The sequence below is a fragment of the Erigeron canadensis genome, chromosome 5 (genome assembly GCF_010389155.1).
Source record: "Erigeron canadensis isolate Cc75 chromosome 5, C_canadensis_v1, whole genome shotgun sequence".
In the NCBI taxonomy this organism is placed as follows: domain Eukaryota; kingdom Viridiplantae; phylum Streptophyta; class Magnoliopsida; order Asterales; family Asteraceae; genus Erigeron; species Erigeron canadensis.
Genome location: NC_057765.1, coordinates 15893132 through 15911180, shown reverse-complemented (window position 1 = coordinate 15911180; position 18049 = coordinate 15893132). Strand labels below are relative to the sequence as shown.

Below are 18049 nucleotides of genomic sequence, written 5' to 3'. Positions count from 1 at the left end.
ATATCGAATTCATTTGAAAGTGTAGTCATGGAAAATGATTTGAGAAAGCTTTAGACAAAATCAGTAAGCTATAGCTAATGGCTAGATAATCAGTCAATCAAAACTAAAAGCTAACTTTTTATTTGTGTTAATAACTCTAAAACAGTTCTATACTTCCACATGTCTTACAGCTCAATCTTACTACTTTCTGCTGACTAGTTAAGCACTTAATTTAAGGTTTGTTTAGCAATCAGAACTACTAGCTACTAGCAAGGCATTTATATTTCAAAGTGTGTGTACTTGTGAGTCACTACTTAGATATACTCCTACACTACAGTCATGCTCGCCAGCTAAATACAAAAGCAGTCATACAATATTATCATCTTTAATAGTTGAGACAGCGGTGACAGGTCGGTGATTCCTCACTCGTAGAGCCACATAACTCAACTAAAAGTTCACATCAAGAGAGCGGTGACAGGTCGGTGGTTCCCCACGCACAAAGCGACATAACTTGATGTATTTATATATAGATTTTACTCGTTAATAGTTCTTTGAACTTATTTAATCTATTGATTGTCTTTCTTAAAGATTTACTACATTATTCATGCAATAGACATTATCAGAGACCCCGGATGACTCATACTCCTACTTCACATGCAACTAGTTCACATTAAATAGTGTAAGAATTAAGGTTAACCATACATCTAAACTAGTTCCTACACAATCACGTATATTAAGTCCAACTAATACACCTATGCTAATGACTATAAAGCTCTAAATTGCTAAGTATATTAAAGTCCAGTTAAGTGTGCTATGGCAAACATAATCACATACAATTTCAGTCTAAACTCTAATCCAGTTGGAAGCATGAATAGCCACAGATCTATAATTAAGCTACCAATTCTGTCTAACCGTTCATCCTACCAAGCTAATATCGCTTAATTATCGTCATCTTTTGTCTATTTGCAAAGCTTATATTCTCAAAACAGTTTTCAGACATTTAAAAACTTAAAACTTGCATGAAATAAGTAGTAGAAAACTTGTTTAAAATCAAACAATTAGACCAAGGGTTTTTCCTATACCATCCCCCCACACTTAAATTGTACAACGTCCTCGCTGTACTAGACATAGAAAACAAAGGGAAATAGGAAAAACACGTAAAATGTAAAAGTAAAAGGATTAACGAAACTTCCCGGGTCTAGTATTGCATGATTGTTGTTTAAGATGGCACTTGCGGAGCGACTTGAATGATGTAGAATCTTCATTGACTTGAGTCGTCTCCATTTGATGGTTATCTATTGTTACTTCTTCATCTTCTTTTCTTTTTGGTATTTTCTGTTTTTTTTAATTTTTTTGATTTTTGGGGTTTTCTGGTTTTTTGTGTTTTTGGCGATCTGGTGCGCAGAACGGAGCTTTCAGCGATGCTGGTGGAATGGGTAGCGACACTGGTTGGTAAGCGGCGGCGCTGGTGATGGTGCCAGCAGCGCTGGGCTGCCCAGATGCAGTCCCAGCGGCACTGGAGTGTGTCTAGCGGCGCTTGTGACTCCTGTACGTGTTCCGAGGTCTGATTTCTTCAGCGATTTGATGCTCGAATTCCCCCACACTTAGCTTTTGGCCAAGTATATGGTTTCCTTCAGACTACAAAGCAATATACTCCTACACACTTCAATCAAAATATCAAAATGGAAATAACAAGCTAAAACCTAAAAATGAAATGAAAAACAAATACGAAATCAAACTAGAAAAAGAAAAATAAAAGCTAAACAAAACAAAACTTGGGTTGCCTCCCAAGGAGCGCTTAATTTATTTTGGAGTCTTAAGCTTGACTCCTTCACTACTCATTCATCAACGAAATAAGGGCCAGATTCTATGCCCTCGTCCTTATTGCTATCTTCTTCATAGTAATGTTTCACTCTCTGCCCATTGACTATAAAACCTTCCCCACTATGGCCACGTAACTCTACTTGTCCCGACAGGTAACCTTTAATGACTTCAAATGGTCCTGTCCATTTTGATCTGAGTTTCGACGCTTTGAGCTTAAAGCTAGAATTAAACAAAAGCACCTTATCACCATCCTTGAATTCTCTCATCCTAATTCTCCTATCATGCCACGCATTTGTTCTCTCCTTATGAATACTAGAGTTTTCATATGCTTGTTATCTAAATTCTACTAATTCATCTAGTTGCCAGTATCTTTCCTTCCCAGCTTCATCTAAATCCATGTTACAATTCTTAATTGCCCAAAAAGACCTATTCACTATTTCTAATTGTAAATGGCATGTTTTTCCATACACTAACTTATTGGGTGTGGTTCCTATGAGTGTCTTATAGGCTGTCCTAAATGCCCAAAGTGCATCATCTAACTTATTCGCCCAATTCTTAGGATTATCCTTAACTGTTTTCTCTTAAATTCTCTAAAGTGCCCTATTGGTGTTTTCTACTTGACCACTTGTCTGAGGGTGCTCAGCTGTTGAAAACCTATGGTTGACTCCATATCTCTTAAGTACCTTTATTAATTGAGCATTTGCAAAATGACTACCCCTATCGCTAATCAAAGCCTTAGGCATTCCAAACCTACTAAACAAGTTCTTAAGGAAATCTACAACTACCCTAGCATCATTAGTGGGCAAAGCCTTGGCTTCTGCCCATTTTGACACATAATTTACTGCTACTAGAATATACTTAAACTTATGAGAAGGTGGAAATGGCCCCATGAAATCTATTCCCCAAACATCAAATACTATGCCCTTCTGTGGCATCTCATATCTCTTGGTGATCGATCCTTGGCGCTGGCATGCATCACATAACTTAACCAAAGTCTTGGCCTCTTGAAAAATTCTAGGCCAGTAAAATCCTGCCTCAAATACCTTCCTAGTTGTAGTCGACGGACCATAATGTCCTCCTGTGGGTCGTGAATGACAGTCATCTAATATTTTCATACTCTTACCTTCCGATACACATCTCCTAATCATACTTAAGGTCTGAAAAGAACTTCTTCCTATGGTAATAGTCTAAATGCAACGGTAAAACTCCTGTAGCTTTGTAATTAGCTATGTCAGCGAACCAAGGTACATCCTCCTTATCATCTACTTCTATCCTCATCAAATTCTCTTCGGGGAATGCTTCATCTATCTCTTCATAATCAGGTTCCTCCTCATCTAGGTTGTCTAATCTACTCAGGTGATCTGCAGCTACATTTTCTGCTCTTTTCTTGTCCTTAACTTCCAAATCAAACTCTTGAAGCAGTAGCACCCACCTAATTAGCCTAGGCTTAGCATATTAATTAGGTATCTAATGGCTGAATGGTCTATAAATATGGTCACTTTCTGCAATACTATGTAATTCCTAAACTTATCTAAGGCAAAGACTACCGCCAACAATTCCTTCTCTGTAGTTGTGTAGTTCCTGGCCTAAAATGCTTATCTATCCTCTGTCCTAACATAACTCCTACGGCGAAATCACTAGCATCGCACATAATCTCAAAAAGTGAAGCATAATCAGGTGACACTACTATAGGGGAATCTATAAGGTGTTTCTTAAGTTTCTCAAATACCTTAATGCAATTCTTATCAAAATCAAACCTAACGTCTTTCTCTAAAGGTCTGGTCATTGGCCTAGTTATCTTGGAAAAATCCTTAATAAATCTCCTATAAAACCCTTCATGACCTAGAAAACTCCTAACTCCTTTGACATTAACCGGAATCGGTAACCTAGACATCACATCTATCTTAGCCTTATCTACTTCTATTCCTGCTTTAGACACCATATGCCCTAATACTATTCCTTCCTTAACCATGAAATGCCATTTCTCCAAGCTCAACACTAAATTAGTTTCTTCCCACCTAGCTAACATCTTATCTAAATGACCTAAACACGAGTTAAACGAATTCCTATAAACCGAGAAATCATCCATAAACACTTCTACCGACTTCTTTAACATATCCTGAAAAATAGCAGTCATATTGTAACACCCCGACAGCGGCGGAAAACTCGGGATGTAAGATAAAGCACACGCGCACATGGATGTTACATAGGAATACTAAATGAGTGCTTAGGATAAACATAAATAGTCAATTTCATAACCCAACAAGCATAGTAGTAGTTATTACACACACAGTTCAACAAAGATGATCAAATCAAGTACGAAAGGTTCCCACGCAGGGGATACGATTGGGCATATTGCCACCTAACACAAAGTACAAGCATGCAAACTCCAACCCTAAATCCTGAAGTCTGCTAATAGTCCCATGCTACCACTCCTAGCCACGATTAGCCTGATTACCTGAAAGGAATACTTAAAAGAGTCAACACAAAGGTTGGTGAGTTCGTAGGTTTGAGTATAAACAAGTAGTATAAAAGCATTTTATACCGCCAATAGATCTCAAGTATTAAGTAGTATGTAGTGGCTAGTGACCAACTTGCACATAAGTAAGCGAGCACACACAATCCTCAATAGGACCGGCTAATAGTATCAATAGAGCACACACAATCCTCAATAGGACCAGCTAATAGTATCAATAGAGCACACACAATCCTCAAAAGGACCGGCTAATAGTATCAATAGAGCACACACAATCCTCAATAGGACCGGCTAATAGTATCAATAGAGCACACACAATCCTCAATAGGACCGGCTAATAGTATCAATAGAGCACACACAATCCTCAATAGGACCGGCTAATAGTATCAATAGAGCACACACAATCCTCAATAGGACCGGCTAATAGTATCAATAGAGCACACACAATCCTCAATAGGACCGGCTAATATGTAACAAGTAGTCAAATAGCCAAAGAGTAGTAAAAGTAGTTACGGCATGTATAAAAGCTTAAGTAGTATTCCTTTCACCCCGAAATAAGTAAAGAAAAAGGGGCTACGAAGACTCACAGTGATCTGCTACAAGCGTAGTTCTACAAGCACAGGGTATAAGCACAGATATAGTAAAATAGATCTACTCGAATCCAAGTATGTCTTGATGTCAACCTAATCACAAACCAGTGAGCATAAATGGATACATGTATTAGTTCTCGTGATTATTTATTTACTAAGTGTCCTTGATGTACTGATGATTTGGATCACTAAAGATCTTTAAACGTTTGACTCAACAGTGTTTTTCATACACTAGACTCGTAATGAACGTCTTTGAACTCGCACTTTGATAAACAAGATCGAATATGTCTTGATTATACCTTAATTAGGGTTTCCTTGTACATGATAGACTTGGATTACAACTAAGTATAAAACCTGATTTCTACAACTAACGAAAATAGGGTTTAAATTCGTAAGGTGTAGCTGAACGAAGATTAAATTCGTAAGGTGTATCTGAACGAAGATTAAATTCGTAAGGTGTATCTGAACGAAGATAGACCTTAAATTCGTTTGAGGACTTAAGTTTGTTTGCTAAGTTCGTTTTGAAGCTTAACTTCGTTTTGGAAGACTTAAATTCGTTTCTGGGATACTAAATTCGTTTTAAGTGTTTTTAGGACGAATTTGGGACTGTTCAAACAAAAACGAGGGTTTTGAAGACTAAAACATGTTTACGACCCAAATTTGATCACGAAAAGGTTACTAAACACTTTTAGACACAAACCCACTAACTTTTAACACGATTTTTACACCAAAAATGGACCAAATCATCAAGAACATACACTTGAAAAGTAAGCTTTTATTTTGATGAAAATCTCAAAACTTGCTGTCATTACCTGAAAATCGATACTAGAAATATGTTTTGATTATCACAAGGAAGCTAAAAATGCAAGAAATCTTGGGTTAACAACTCAAAATCAAATGATGAATTTTTGTGGGTGAAGATGGTGAATGTATGTGTGTGTTTTTAGAGAGAAAGAGAGAGGTGAGATGGTGGGGGGGGGGGGAAATGGTGAAGAAGTAGAAAAATGGGGTTTTCTAACCCTTTTATAGTTTTCCCTTAATTAATGATTCTAATAATTGTAGGGTCTAAATAAAACATTTTTGGACTAGAATTTCTTGAATACAATAGCTTACGTCTTGAAACCTAACATTCTTATCATAATAGACCATAGACGCGTCTTATAATTTAAGATTTAAGAGTGAATAGATCTTCATGTGAGCACATATTCGAAACTAGAACATATCATGGATTTATTTAAATTATTTCTAAGGCGGTTGTTACATTCTCCCCCACTTAAAGGAATTGCGTCCCGAAATTCGAATTTACACATCATGTTTCATGCTTCGCTTGCACACTAAGTTTACAAGTATTAGATTGCATGTTTAGTGCTGAGTGTATTTGCATCAAAAGTAACAAGTAGCATGTTTCACATTGAGTTTTCTAAATATCACATTGCATAATAAGCATCAAGTATCAAGTTAGGAATTAAGTCCTTAAGTTTACTTGCTAGACTAGGATAATACGCTAAGCGAACAGATGCGGATACTTAAGCTTCATCTGATCTTCTCGTTCCCAAGTGAATTCTGGACCTCTACGGGAGTTCCAACGAACTTTCACAATGGTATACTTATGTCTCTTGAGCTTTTTGACTATTCGTTCTAGAATTTCCACGGGCTTTTCCTTGAAGGTTAGGTTACTGTCTACTCGTATCTCGTTCAAAGGAACATATGTTGTTTCATCGGCTAGGCACTTCTTGAGGTTCGATATGTGGAAGACATCGTGTACGTTACTTAGTTCTTGGGGAAGTTTCAAACGGTAGGCTACTGCACCAATGCGCTCTACGATCTCAAACGGTCCGACATATCTTGGAGCTAGTTTCCCTCTCTTTATGAATCTGACCACGCCCTTCCATGGCGAAACTTTAAGCATTACTCGATCACCAACCTGAAACTCTAAAGGTTTCCTTCGGTTGTCTGCATATTTCTTTTGTCTGTCTCTTGCTTTCAGAAGATTCTCCTTGATTTGAGCAACTCTTTCAGTAGTTTCGAGGATGATCTCTGGACCTATTAGTTGCATGTCTCCTACTTCGTGCCATGCGAGTGGAGATCGACATTTCCTTCCGTACAAAACCTCATAAGGTGGACACCCGATACTTGCGTGATAACTGTTGTTATACGAGAATTCGACTAATGGGAGATGAGTGTCCCAACTTCCTCCAAAGTCTATGACACAGGCTCTTAGCATGTCTTCGAGTGTTTGAATCGTTCTCTCACTCTGTCCGTCTGACTGCGGATGGTAGGCTGTGCTCATATCGATTCGCGTTCCCAAAGCTCGTTGTAATGATCTCCAAAATCCTGAGGTAAATCGACTATCCCTATCACTAATGATTGATACAGGGACACCGTGTTTAGCTACAATCTCTTTAAGATACAGACGTGCATACTGCTCCATAGAATAATCTTCACGTATAGGTATGAAATGCGCTGACTTGGTCAGTTGATCTACCACCACCCATATAGCATCTTTACCACTACTCGTTCTTGGTAACTTCGTGACAAAATCCATAGTGATCTTCTCCCACTTCCAGCTGGGAAGCTCTGGTTGTGTTAGTAGTCCTCCTGGCTTCTTATGTTCCGCTTTAACTCTCAAACACGTTAGACACTTGCTCACATAAACTGCCACATCGCTCTTCATCCCTGGCCACCAAAATAAATCTCGCAAGTCTTGATACATCTTATCTATTCCCGGGTGTATAGAGTATCCTGCCTTGTGCGCTTCATCCATGATCAGTTTCCTTAGTCCTCCGTACAGTGGTATCCACATCCGATCACAAAAGTACAGTCCTCCATCATTCCCTTGAGTAAATCGTTCTATCATACCTCCAAGCCCTTCTTTATCAATGTTCTCTTTCTTGTTTGCTTCTACTTGTGCCCCAATAACCCTATCCTTCAGACTGTTATGCACAGAAATGCTCATGGCTCTAATTCGTCTTGGTCTAACTCTCTCCTTCCTACTCAAGGCGTCTGCTACTACATTTGCCTTTCCGGGATGATATCGAATCTCACAATCGTAGTCGCTAAACAACTCTAGCCATCGTCTCTGGCGCATATTAAGGTCTTTCTGAGTGAAGATATGCTGGAGGCTCTTATGGTCAGTGTAGATCACACTCTTTGTCCCGTATAGATAATGTCTCCAACACTTGAGTGCAAAAACGATAGCTCCCAACTCCAAATCGTGTGTCGTATAATTCTTTTCGTGAACCTTCAGTTGACGTGAGGCATATGCAATGACCTTGCCTCGCTGCATCAACACACATCCTAAGCCTTGTCCGGACGCGTCGCAATAAACAATAAAATCATCGGTCCCTTCAGGAAGACTTAAGACTGGTGCATTACATAACTTCTCTTTCAAGATTCTGAAAGCTGCTTCTTGTTTCTCTCCCCATTCGAAACTTCTATCTTTATGCGTCAACAGTGTAAGAGGTTGTGCGATCTTTGAGAAGTTCTCAATAAATCGTCGGTAGTAGCCTGCTAAACCGAGAAACTGTCTGATCTCTGTCGGTGTCTCTGGCCTTCTCCAATTCTCTACTGCTTCTATTTTACTGGGGTCGACCTTGATTCCATCTTTGTCAACTACATGGCCCAAAAACTTTACTTCCTCCAACCAAAATTCACATTTTGAAAACTTCCCGTACAACTTTTCAGCTCTCAGAAGTTCTAATGCTTTCCTCAAGTGCACTTCATGCTCCTGTTTCGTCTTGGAATAAATGAGGATGTCATCGATGAATACGATGATGAATTTATCAAGGTAGGGTCTACATACACGGTTCATGAGATCCATGAAAACGGCGGGCGCGTTTGTCAGACCAAAAGGCATCACTAAGAACTCAAAGTGCCCATATCTCGTGCTAAACGCCGTTTTCGGTACGTCTTCTTCACGAACTCTTAACTGATGATAGCCCGATCGAAGATCGATTTTTGAGAAGTACTTTGCGCCTTGCAATTGATCAAACAAATCATCGATGCGCGGTAAAGGATATCGATTCTTAATGGTTAACTTGTTGAGCTCACGATAATCAATGCACATGCGAAAAGATCCGTCCTTCTTCTTTACAAATAGTATCGGTGCGCCCCATGGCGATGAACTTGGTCGAATGAATCCCTTATCTTGTAACTCTTGCAACTGTGACTCGAGTTCTTGCATTTCAGAAGGTGCTAAACGATATGGTGTCTTTGCTACCGGCATAGCGTCAGGAATGAGATCGATTCGGAATTCGACTTGGCGAGACGGGGGTAATCCCTGGATGTCATCAGGAAAGACATCGGGAAATTCACGAACTATTTGTATATCAGCTAGTTTGGTTACTTCAGTTGTTGTGCTCATTAGGATCTGTTTGTGTGTCTCGGGTCTCTCGCCTTGAATTTCTAATACCTCTCCCCCACTTAAGGGGATTCTAAGAATTTTTGCACGACACACAATGGTTGCATCTACCCGAGATAACCAATCCATCCCTACTATTACATCAAAGCTGCCCATTTCAAACGGGATTAGATCTATATAGTATGAATGAGTATCTAGTGTTAACACACATTTAGGCACAAATTTGTCAAGTTTAGAGGTTTCTCCACTAGCTACCTCTATTTCATAGCAAGCATGGGTACGGATGGGTTTCACGTTAATAATACACACGAAGTTAGTGGAGATAAAACTATAGTCGGCACCCGTATCGAATAACACAGTAGCTAGATGATTATTTAAGAGAAATGTACCCGTGACAACGTTAGGATCGTTAGCAGCTTCTACTGCGTTCAAGGCAAAGACTCGGCCCCTGGCCTGCTGGGCTTGGTTAACTCTGGGAGGATTTGGTGCTGCAATCTGCAACGAATTCTGATTAGCTGCGGCTGGAATGGGTCGTCTAGCAACTCTTGGGCAAACATTTCGGTAGTGATCAGTGCTACCGCACTCGTAGCATCCTCCGCGATTGACTGGTGGGTTTCTAGCGTTCAACGGTGCTACATGAGGTGGTGCTGCTGGAGCTCTGGCAATCCTGCAATCTCTAGCCAAATGTCCAAACTTCTGACAATTCTGACAAAATCGGCATGGCACTGCTGTTGAATGATGATAAGTACAAGTAGCACACTGTGGAAATTGGCCAACATACGCCTTCTGTCCCGGCTCAACTGCTGCAAACACCTTTCCAACTCTGACCCTCTTGTCAGCTCTGAAGTCCCTTCTTTTACTGGGTTCACCAAAGTCTCTCTTCTTCTCTGCAGACCTTGTCAGTGTCCCGCCCTAACCAAGTCATCAGTCATGGCACTGGTTCTTCGAATTGCTTCTTCAATCGAGTAAGGAGGAATGCCAGTCAGGGTGTTACGGATCTGAGGAATGAGACCATAGATGTATCTCTCAATCAACTTTGACTCAGGAGTCACCAAATGTGGTACCAATCTAGCCAACTCTTGAAACTTGCTAGTATACTCTGCATGGCCAGATCCCACCATGGTGTGGTGCCAAAACTCTTGCTCAATCTTCTGCATCTCATTTAGTGGACAAAATCGGTCCTTCATCATCTCTTTAAACTGATCCCATGGTGTCTCGAAAGTAGTAGTTCTTCCACGGGCTCTTAACAAAGTATTCCACCATGACAGTGCATCATCGGTGAATGAACCTCCAGTGAATCTTACCCTCTGATGAGATGGACATTCACTTATGTCCATGACTGCTTCCAACTTCTCCAACCACTTCATAAACACACCAGCTCCTCCTTTCCCGTTATAATCTGGGGGACCACACTTCTTAAACTCGGTGTAACTGCAACCTCTTCTCCCCATAGCATACTCATCATTTCTAGGAATTCTTCTGGGTCCAGGGCCCACATACACACCATCATCAACAAACTCCACTTCGGGGTCAGAGTTCTCTGGTTCTTGATTCACTTGTTGCGGTGCAACTCTTACAGATTCAGCTTCAACTTCAGGTGCTCTTCGGTTCTGGTTCGGGACAACACCCAAGGCAGCAGTCACTTGTTCGATGATAGTAGGCATTGAAGCTGCCAACTGTTCTGCAATGATAGTAGCTAAATCAGGGTTCTCACCATGACCCATGCCATCACCACGACCACCACGACCTCCACCACGGCCTCTTCCTTGCTGCCCTCCACGACCTCCTCTCGGGTTGCCACGACCACCTCCAGGGTTACCACGACCAACACCATTATCTTGTGCTTCGACATTCAGGTTTGCTCTTGTGCGCACCATTTTTCCTATATTAGGAAAAGACGGGTTCGGCGTTAGAATGAAGGAATAGTCATTCGTGACGTCAATTACGCACTCTCAACACACTCGTGTTAGTTTTCTAGAATCCTAAACATTTTACTTTCAATATCGCATGTAATTCAAGAGGTTGAGCATTATGTCTGAAAAGTGAACATTATCATCAATATCAATCATGCAGCACAGAGTAATATTACAATAGAATCTTCGTTTCATGCAAGATAGTTTGCAAGATGGATACTACAACCATTTCAACTTAAATGAAAATTTTAATTCCGATTACTTTCCGACAGCCAAAGTGTGGTCCGGATCTAACACCTACATCCGTCGCACTAGCGGTGTATGTATACAGGGTGTACCAGCGGCTAACCCTCCACACCTCTAGTACATCTAATGCAAGGTCGGCTCACGGTACTGACATGCTCTCTAGATATTGGCAAAGGTATGTATACAGGGTGTACCAGCGGCTAACCCTCCACCCGACCAATACCTATTGTACATGCCAGAGTTGCTACCGCACTCTAACCATCTAAGGCACAATCCATGTTGCCATCAAGTCCATAGTAAATATACCACACACGAAAAGTTGATCAGGCTTTTCTGTGATGATATATCGCCATACCTCCTTGCTAACAACACTTCATATCGCTAACTTATTATTATTATTTAAATTTAACACATCTCATAGATCGAATACCAATAGCATGAGTACACGTGGCAAGGTAGCATGGTTCTAGGATCTGCGCATGAATGAGTATAATAACATGAATATCGCAGATATAGATAAAATCCATAGAGTTTGAATGCACACATAATTCCTATCATGCATGCTACGTGCGGTTCCTAAGTTATAGTCTAGGCAAAACCACCTAATTCACTATAACCACGGCTCTGATACCAATCTGTAACACCCCGACAGCGGCGGAAAACTCGGGATGTAAGATAAAGCACACGCGCACATGGATGTTACATAGGAATACTAAATGAGTGCTTAGGATAAACATAAATAGTCAATTTCATAACCCAACAAGCATAGTAGTAGTTATTACACACACAGTTCAACAAAGATGATCAAATCAAGTACGAAAGGTTCCCACGCAGGGGATACGATTGGGCATATTGCCACCTAACACAAAGTACAAGCATGCAAACTCCAACCCTAAATCCTGAAGTCTGCTAATAGTCCCATGCTACCACTCCTAGCCACGATTAGCCTGATTACCTGAAAGGAATACTTAAAAGAGTCAACACAAAGGTTGGTGAGTTCGTAGGTTTGAGTATAAACAAGTAGTATAAAAGCATTTTATACCGCCAATAGATCTCAAGTATTAAGTAGTATGTAGTGGCTAGTGACCAACTTGCACATAAGTAAGCGAGCACACACAATCCTCAATAGGACCGGCTAATAGTATCAATAGAGCACACACAATCCTCAATAGGACCGGCTAATAGTATCAATAGAGCACACACAATCCTCAAAAGGACCGGCTAATAGTATCAATAGAGCACACACAATCCTCAATAGGACCGGCTAATAGTATCAATAGAGCACACACAATCCTCAATAGGACCGGCTAATAGTATCAATAGAGCACACACAATCCTCAATAGGACCGGCTAATAGTATCAATAGAGCACACACAATCCTCAATAGGACCGGCTAATAGTATCAAAAGCACACACAATCCTCAATAGGACCGGCTAATATGTAACAAGTAGTCAAATAGCCAAAGAGTAGTAAAAGTAGTTACGGCATGTATAAAAGCTTAAGTAGTATTCCTTTCACCCCGAAATAAGTAAAGAAAAAGGGGCTACGAAGACTCACAGTGATCTGCTACAAGCGTAGTTCTACAAGCACAGGGTATAAGCACAGATATAGTAAAATAGATCTACTCGAATCCAAGTATGTCTTGATGTCAACCTAATCACAAACCAGTGAGCATAAATGGATACATGTATTAGTTCTCGTGATTATTTATTTACTAAGTGTCCTTGATGTACTGATGATTTGGATCACTAAAGATCTTTAAACGTTTGACTCAACAGTGTTTTTCATACACTAGACTCGTAATGAACGTCTTTGAACTCGCACTTTGATAAACAAGATCGAATATGTCTTGATTATACCTTAATTAGGGTTTCCTTGTACATGATAGACTTGGATTACAACTAAGTATAAAACCTGATTTCTACAACTAACGAAAATAGGGTTTAAATTCGTAAGGTGTAGCTGAACGAAGATTAAATTCGTAAGGTGTATCTGAACGAAGATTAAATTCGTAAGGTGTATCTGAACGAAGATAGACCTTAAATTCGTTTGAGGACTTAAGTTTGTTTGCTAAGTTCGTTTTGAAGCTTAACTTCGTTTTGGAAGACTTAAATTCGTTTCTGGGATACTAAATTCGTTTTAAGTGTTTTTAGGACGAATTTGGGACTGTTCAAACAAAAACGAGGGTTTTGAAGACTAAAACATGTTTACGACCCAAATTTGATCACGAAAAGGTTACTAAACACTTTTAGACACAAACCCACTAACTTTTAACACGATTTTTACACCAAAAATGGACCAAATCATCAAGAACATACACTTGAAAAGTAAGCTTTTATTTTGATGAAAATCTCAAAACTTGCTGTCATTACCTGAAAATCGATACTAGAAATATGTTTTGATTATCACAAGGAAGCTAAAAATGCAAGAAATCTTGGGTTAACAACTCAAAATCAAATGATGAATTTTTGTGGGTGAAGATGGTGAATGTATGTGTGTGTTTTTAGAGAGAAAGAGAGAGGTGAGATGGTGGGGGGGGGGGGAAATGGTGAAGAAGTAGAAAAATGGGGTTTTCTAACCCTTTTATAGTTTTCCCTTAATTAATGATTCTAATAATTGTAGGGTCTAAATAAAACATTTTTGGACTAGAATTTCTTGAATACAATAGCTTACGTCTTGAAACCTAACATTCTTATCATAATAGACCATAGACGCGTCTTATAATTTAAGATTTAAGAGTGAATAGATCTTCATGTGAGCACATATTCGAAACTAGAACATATCATGGATTTATTTAAATTATTTCTATGGCGGTTGTTACACATATACCTCTGAAAAGTAGTCAGGGCATTACAAAGTCCAAAGGGCATCTTCCTATAGGCATAAGTTCCATATGGGCAAGTAAATGTTGTCTTCGATTGGTCTTCCGTATGAATGGGAATCTGAAGATACCCTGAAAATCCATCGAGAAAACAAAAGTACTCGTTCCCTGCTAAGCGTTCTAACATCTGGTCCATAAAGGGTAAGGGGTAATGGTCTTTCCTAGTAGCCTCATTAAGCTTCCTATAATCTATGCAAACTCTCCACCCCGTCACAGTCCTAGTTGCTATCATCTCATTGTCCTCGTTAGCCACTACTGTCATTCCTCCCTTCTTTGGTACGCAATGAATAGGGCTTACCCACTCGCTATCCGAGATGGGAGAGATAATTCCTGCATTTAATAACTTAAATCACCTCCTTCTTCACTACTTCCTTCATATTAGGGTTTACACGTCTATGTCTCTAAACTACTGGCTTCGAGTTTGCTTCTATGTGGATCCTATGGTTACAGTACGATGAGTCTATACCTTTGATATCTGATATCTTCCAAGCAAACGCCTTCTTATGAGACCTAAGAACCTTCCTCAAAGCTTCCTTCTCTTTCTTACTCAGCCTTGATGAAATGATAACCGGGAGTTGTGACATCCCTTGCAGGTAGGCATACTCCAATCCTTATGGTAACGATTTCATCTCAAGATCGGTTGGCGGTTCTTCTAATGAGGTGATGAGGTTATTTGGTGTTTGCACTAAGGTCCCATCGAACCCATCTTCTTCTAACTCTCCTAAATCCCATGGATGATCTGGCGATCCTATTCCTAATACTTCCTCAATTTCCTGATTTGTTCTATTTTCTGCATCTACTAATTCAACTTCTTCAGCACAAATTCCTATATCATCCTTACCTAGATCTGGGTCTCCTTCCATGGTCAAGCTAAGCTTCCTCCTATCATTTCCTATGGTAATACTACGTTCAGCTACTTCTATTACTGCTTTGGTTGTGTTAAGGAAAGGTCTTCCTAAAATTATAGGTACCTTCTTATCTCCCGGTATGTTCATAACTACGAATTTTGCGTGAAAATGTAGGTCTCCAACGGTAACTATCACTACTTGGGTCTTTCCCAAACGACGTTGGAAGGTCTGGTCTGCTAACTTAATAGTCATCATGGTGGTATCTAGTGCAACGTTACTTAACTTAGTGTTCATGCTCCAAGGCATCAGGTTAATACTAGCTCCTATGTCGGCTAGACAATCACAACTAATCTTATTTCCTATCTTACATGGTATAACGAAACTACTTGGATCCTCTAACTTAGGGGTGCTGAACTCGTCTCCTTTCTCCAGAATTCCCTTGACTTTCTCGATTCCATGCACGTCCTTTGGGATTCTGTCTTCCTTGATCATGTCCATGATATACCTAGCATACCCCGGTGTAAGCCTAACCAACTCAGTAAACGGTATCGTCACCTTCGTCCCGTACAACGTGTCCTTGAAGATCTCTCCTCTCTGCTTTACTCGACTCTTCCTTAGCTTCTGTAGGTATGGAACTATCCGGCTGTACGGCTTCGATCGCGTTTGGGAGTGATGTGTCATATTTTATACCATTTCCCACGTAAGTTTAGAACCAATTATTCGTCATATTGTTAGTTTTATATCCAACTTTCGATGCTTTGAAGGTGTGTTAAGTGTTTTCAGGTTGGAAATTGATTAGACGAATGAATTGGTCGATTTTGATGAGTTATGGAAGAAATGGGAGAAGGATTCGGTTGAAATCAAGCGAAAGACGAAAAAAACGAATTCTAGAAGTTGTAACTGCCGTTACTTGACTAACGGCCATTATAAAGGGAGTTTGTGGTTTCTCCTGTAACTGGCAGTTAGTGGACTAACGGCCGTTAGCAATAAACTAGCGAGTAACGGCCATTACTCCAGTAACGCCCGTTAGTGGTCAAGTATAAGTGTAACGGCCAGTTAGCCCAGTAACGGCCGTTACACGCGTATTTTGTATATGGGTTCAGTTAGGGTTCTGCACTTTGCACGAATCTTTGGCACAGTTTTATTAGTTTTCTCATAGCTTTGAATACTTGGGAGCAAACAAGTGGTTAGGGTTTCACATATTTTCAACTTTGGATTGTAATCATAATTGCTACCGGATTATCTTCATTCATTTGGTATAATATGATTTCTTCTCTATTTGTTTGTTCTTGTGTTTTTAATATGAGTAGCTAAATCCTTAGCACCCGCTTGGGTAGTAAGCATGTCATAGGGTCGAATTAATATTGCTTGTGAATGTTGAACAAGGTTTGTATGTTTAATCGAAGATCCACATTTATTTGGATTTAAATTTTGTTTTCAACTTTTATATTAATTGATTGATAAATGTAAGTAGAAGTTCGGGAGAAATCTATGTCATTATCAATTGATTCATGAAATGGTTAATCGGTCTTTAATTAACCTAAAATCGTTGGAGTTCGGGAGAAATCAACGATCAAGATTAAAAACAATTAAATTCATTTTGAGTGTGTAAACGCTTATGATAGAAGGATCTGATTAGGCGAATAAGCAGTTCGGGAGAAAGCTTTCAAAAGATTGAATCATAAAATCAACTCATGTATTTAATGCTTAACTGTTTAGAGTAGAAATTAAGTGCGGGAGCAATAATCATGTTTTAAGCAGTTAAAGTTTCAAGTATAACGGGAGTTCAACTTGTCTACATTTTGAGTCGTTCAACAAATGCAAGTAATATTAAGACCCGATGATTGGCATGTGAGCTGATCCAAGTAGGTGTTCCTTTTAAATCAGTGTTAAGATTCAACCAATCAAATACTCTTTGCGATTAATCCTACGGGATTACTGACTTTCTTCACTAACTTTGCAAAGTGACAATTCGGTCACAAAAGCCCCCCTTTTAATCTGAGTCATTTTATTGTAACAATTGCTTATTAAGTCCTTGTGTTCGACCTCGGTTTACCAAATCAACTATATTGCATACGAACGGGTCCACTGCCCGCAAGTGTGTAGTAGTAAGTAGCTAGGTATTTCGTGTTTATAAATTTTAGACTAGAAAATACACATCAAGTTTTTGGCGCCGCTGCCGGGGACTTAGTTTAAGTAGTTGTTTAGTTTTGTGATTCGATCCTTCCTTGCATTCATTTGTGAGGAAGTTATTTGTTTTTAATAGATAGATTTTATTTTTGTTTTAGTGTTATTTTGTTACTTTCTGGTGCGGTTAACGGTATTTCTTGTGGTGAGTGTGCAGGTGCTTTCTAGTTGATGAACACAAGAGCCTCTGGTAGACCTTTGCTTAGTCCTAAATCTAATCCAGGGAGAGCCAGACGACGCTTACTTAGATCAAACAACACGGAGCCCTCAAACACCGAAAACATAGATTCAAACACCGAAAACCGTGATCACCCAGACGTAGATTTGGATCAATATTACTCAAAGAAAGGTTCAACGTCCGAGGTGCACTTAAGTCCTAAATTCTCCGAAGGTAGTGGTTTGTTCAAAACTGGTGATAGCTCAGAGGAAGAAGATAATCGGGATAAAACTCGTCAACCGGAGTTAACCGAGATTCCTAGAGAAAATCTTCAAGCAACTCAACCAGTTAGAGCTAGGAGAATGGGTGATCAAGAACCGGTAAACCCCAATAACCGTCTTTACAGTGACCGTAGGAGAAATGTCCCCACCAATAGGGGCACTCCTATTCGCCTTCCAACCACCGGAGTAAACTTTTCGCTTAAAGGAAGTCATTTGAAAAGTGTGGAGGAAGAGAAGTTTGATGAGGTGACAAACAATGATCCGTATGGCCATTTGGAAAGGTTTGAGAAAATTTGCAGGTTTTAC

The 18049-nt window shown here is 39.7% G+C and overlaps 1 protein-coding gene across 1 annotated transcript; it reads right to left on the bottom strand.

Moving 5' to 3' along the window:
* Window positions 1–14881: 14881 nt before the first annotated feature.
* LOC122601240 lies at window positions 14882–15799 on the bottom strand. Its single transcript, XM_043774000.1, has one exon. The coding sequence runs from the start codon at window positions 15797–15799 to the stop codon at window positions 14882–14884; it is 918 nt and encodes a 305-aa protein (XP_043629935.1).
* Window positions 15800–18049: the final 2250 nt, after the last annotated feature.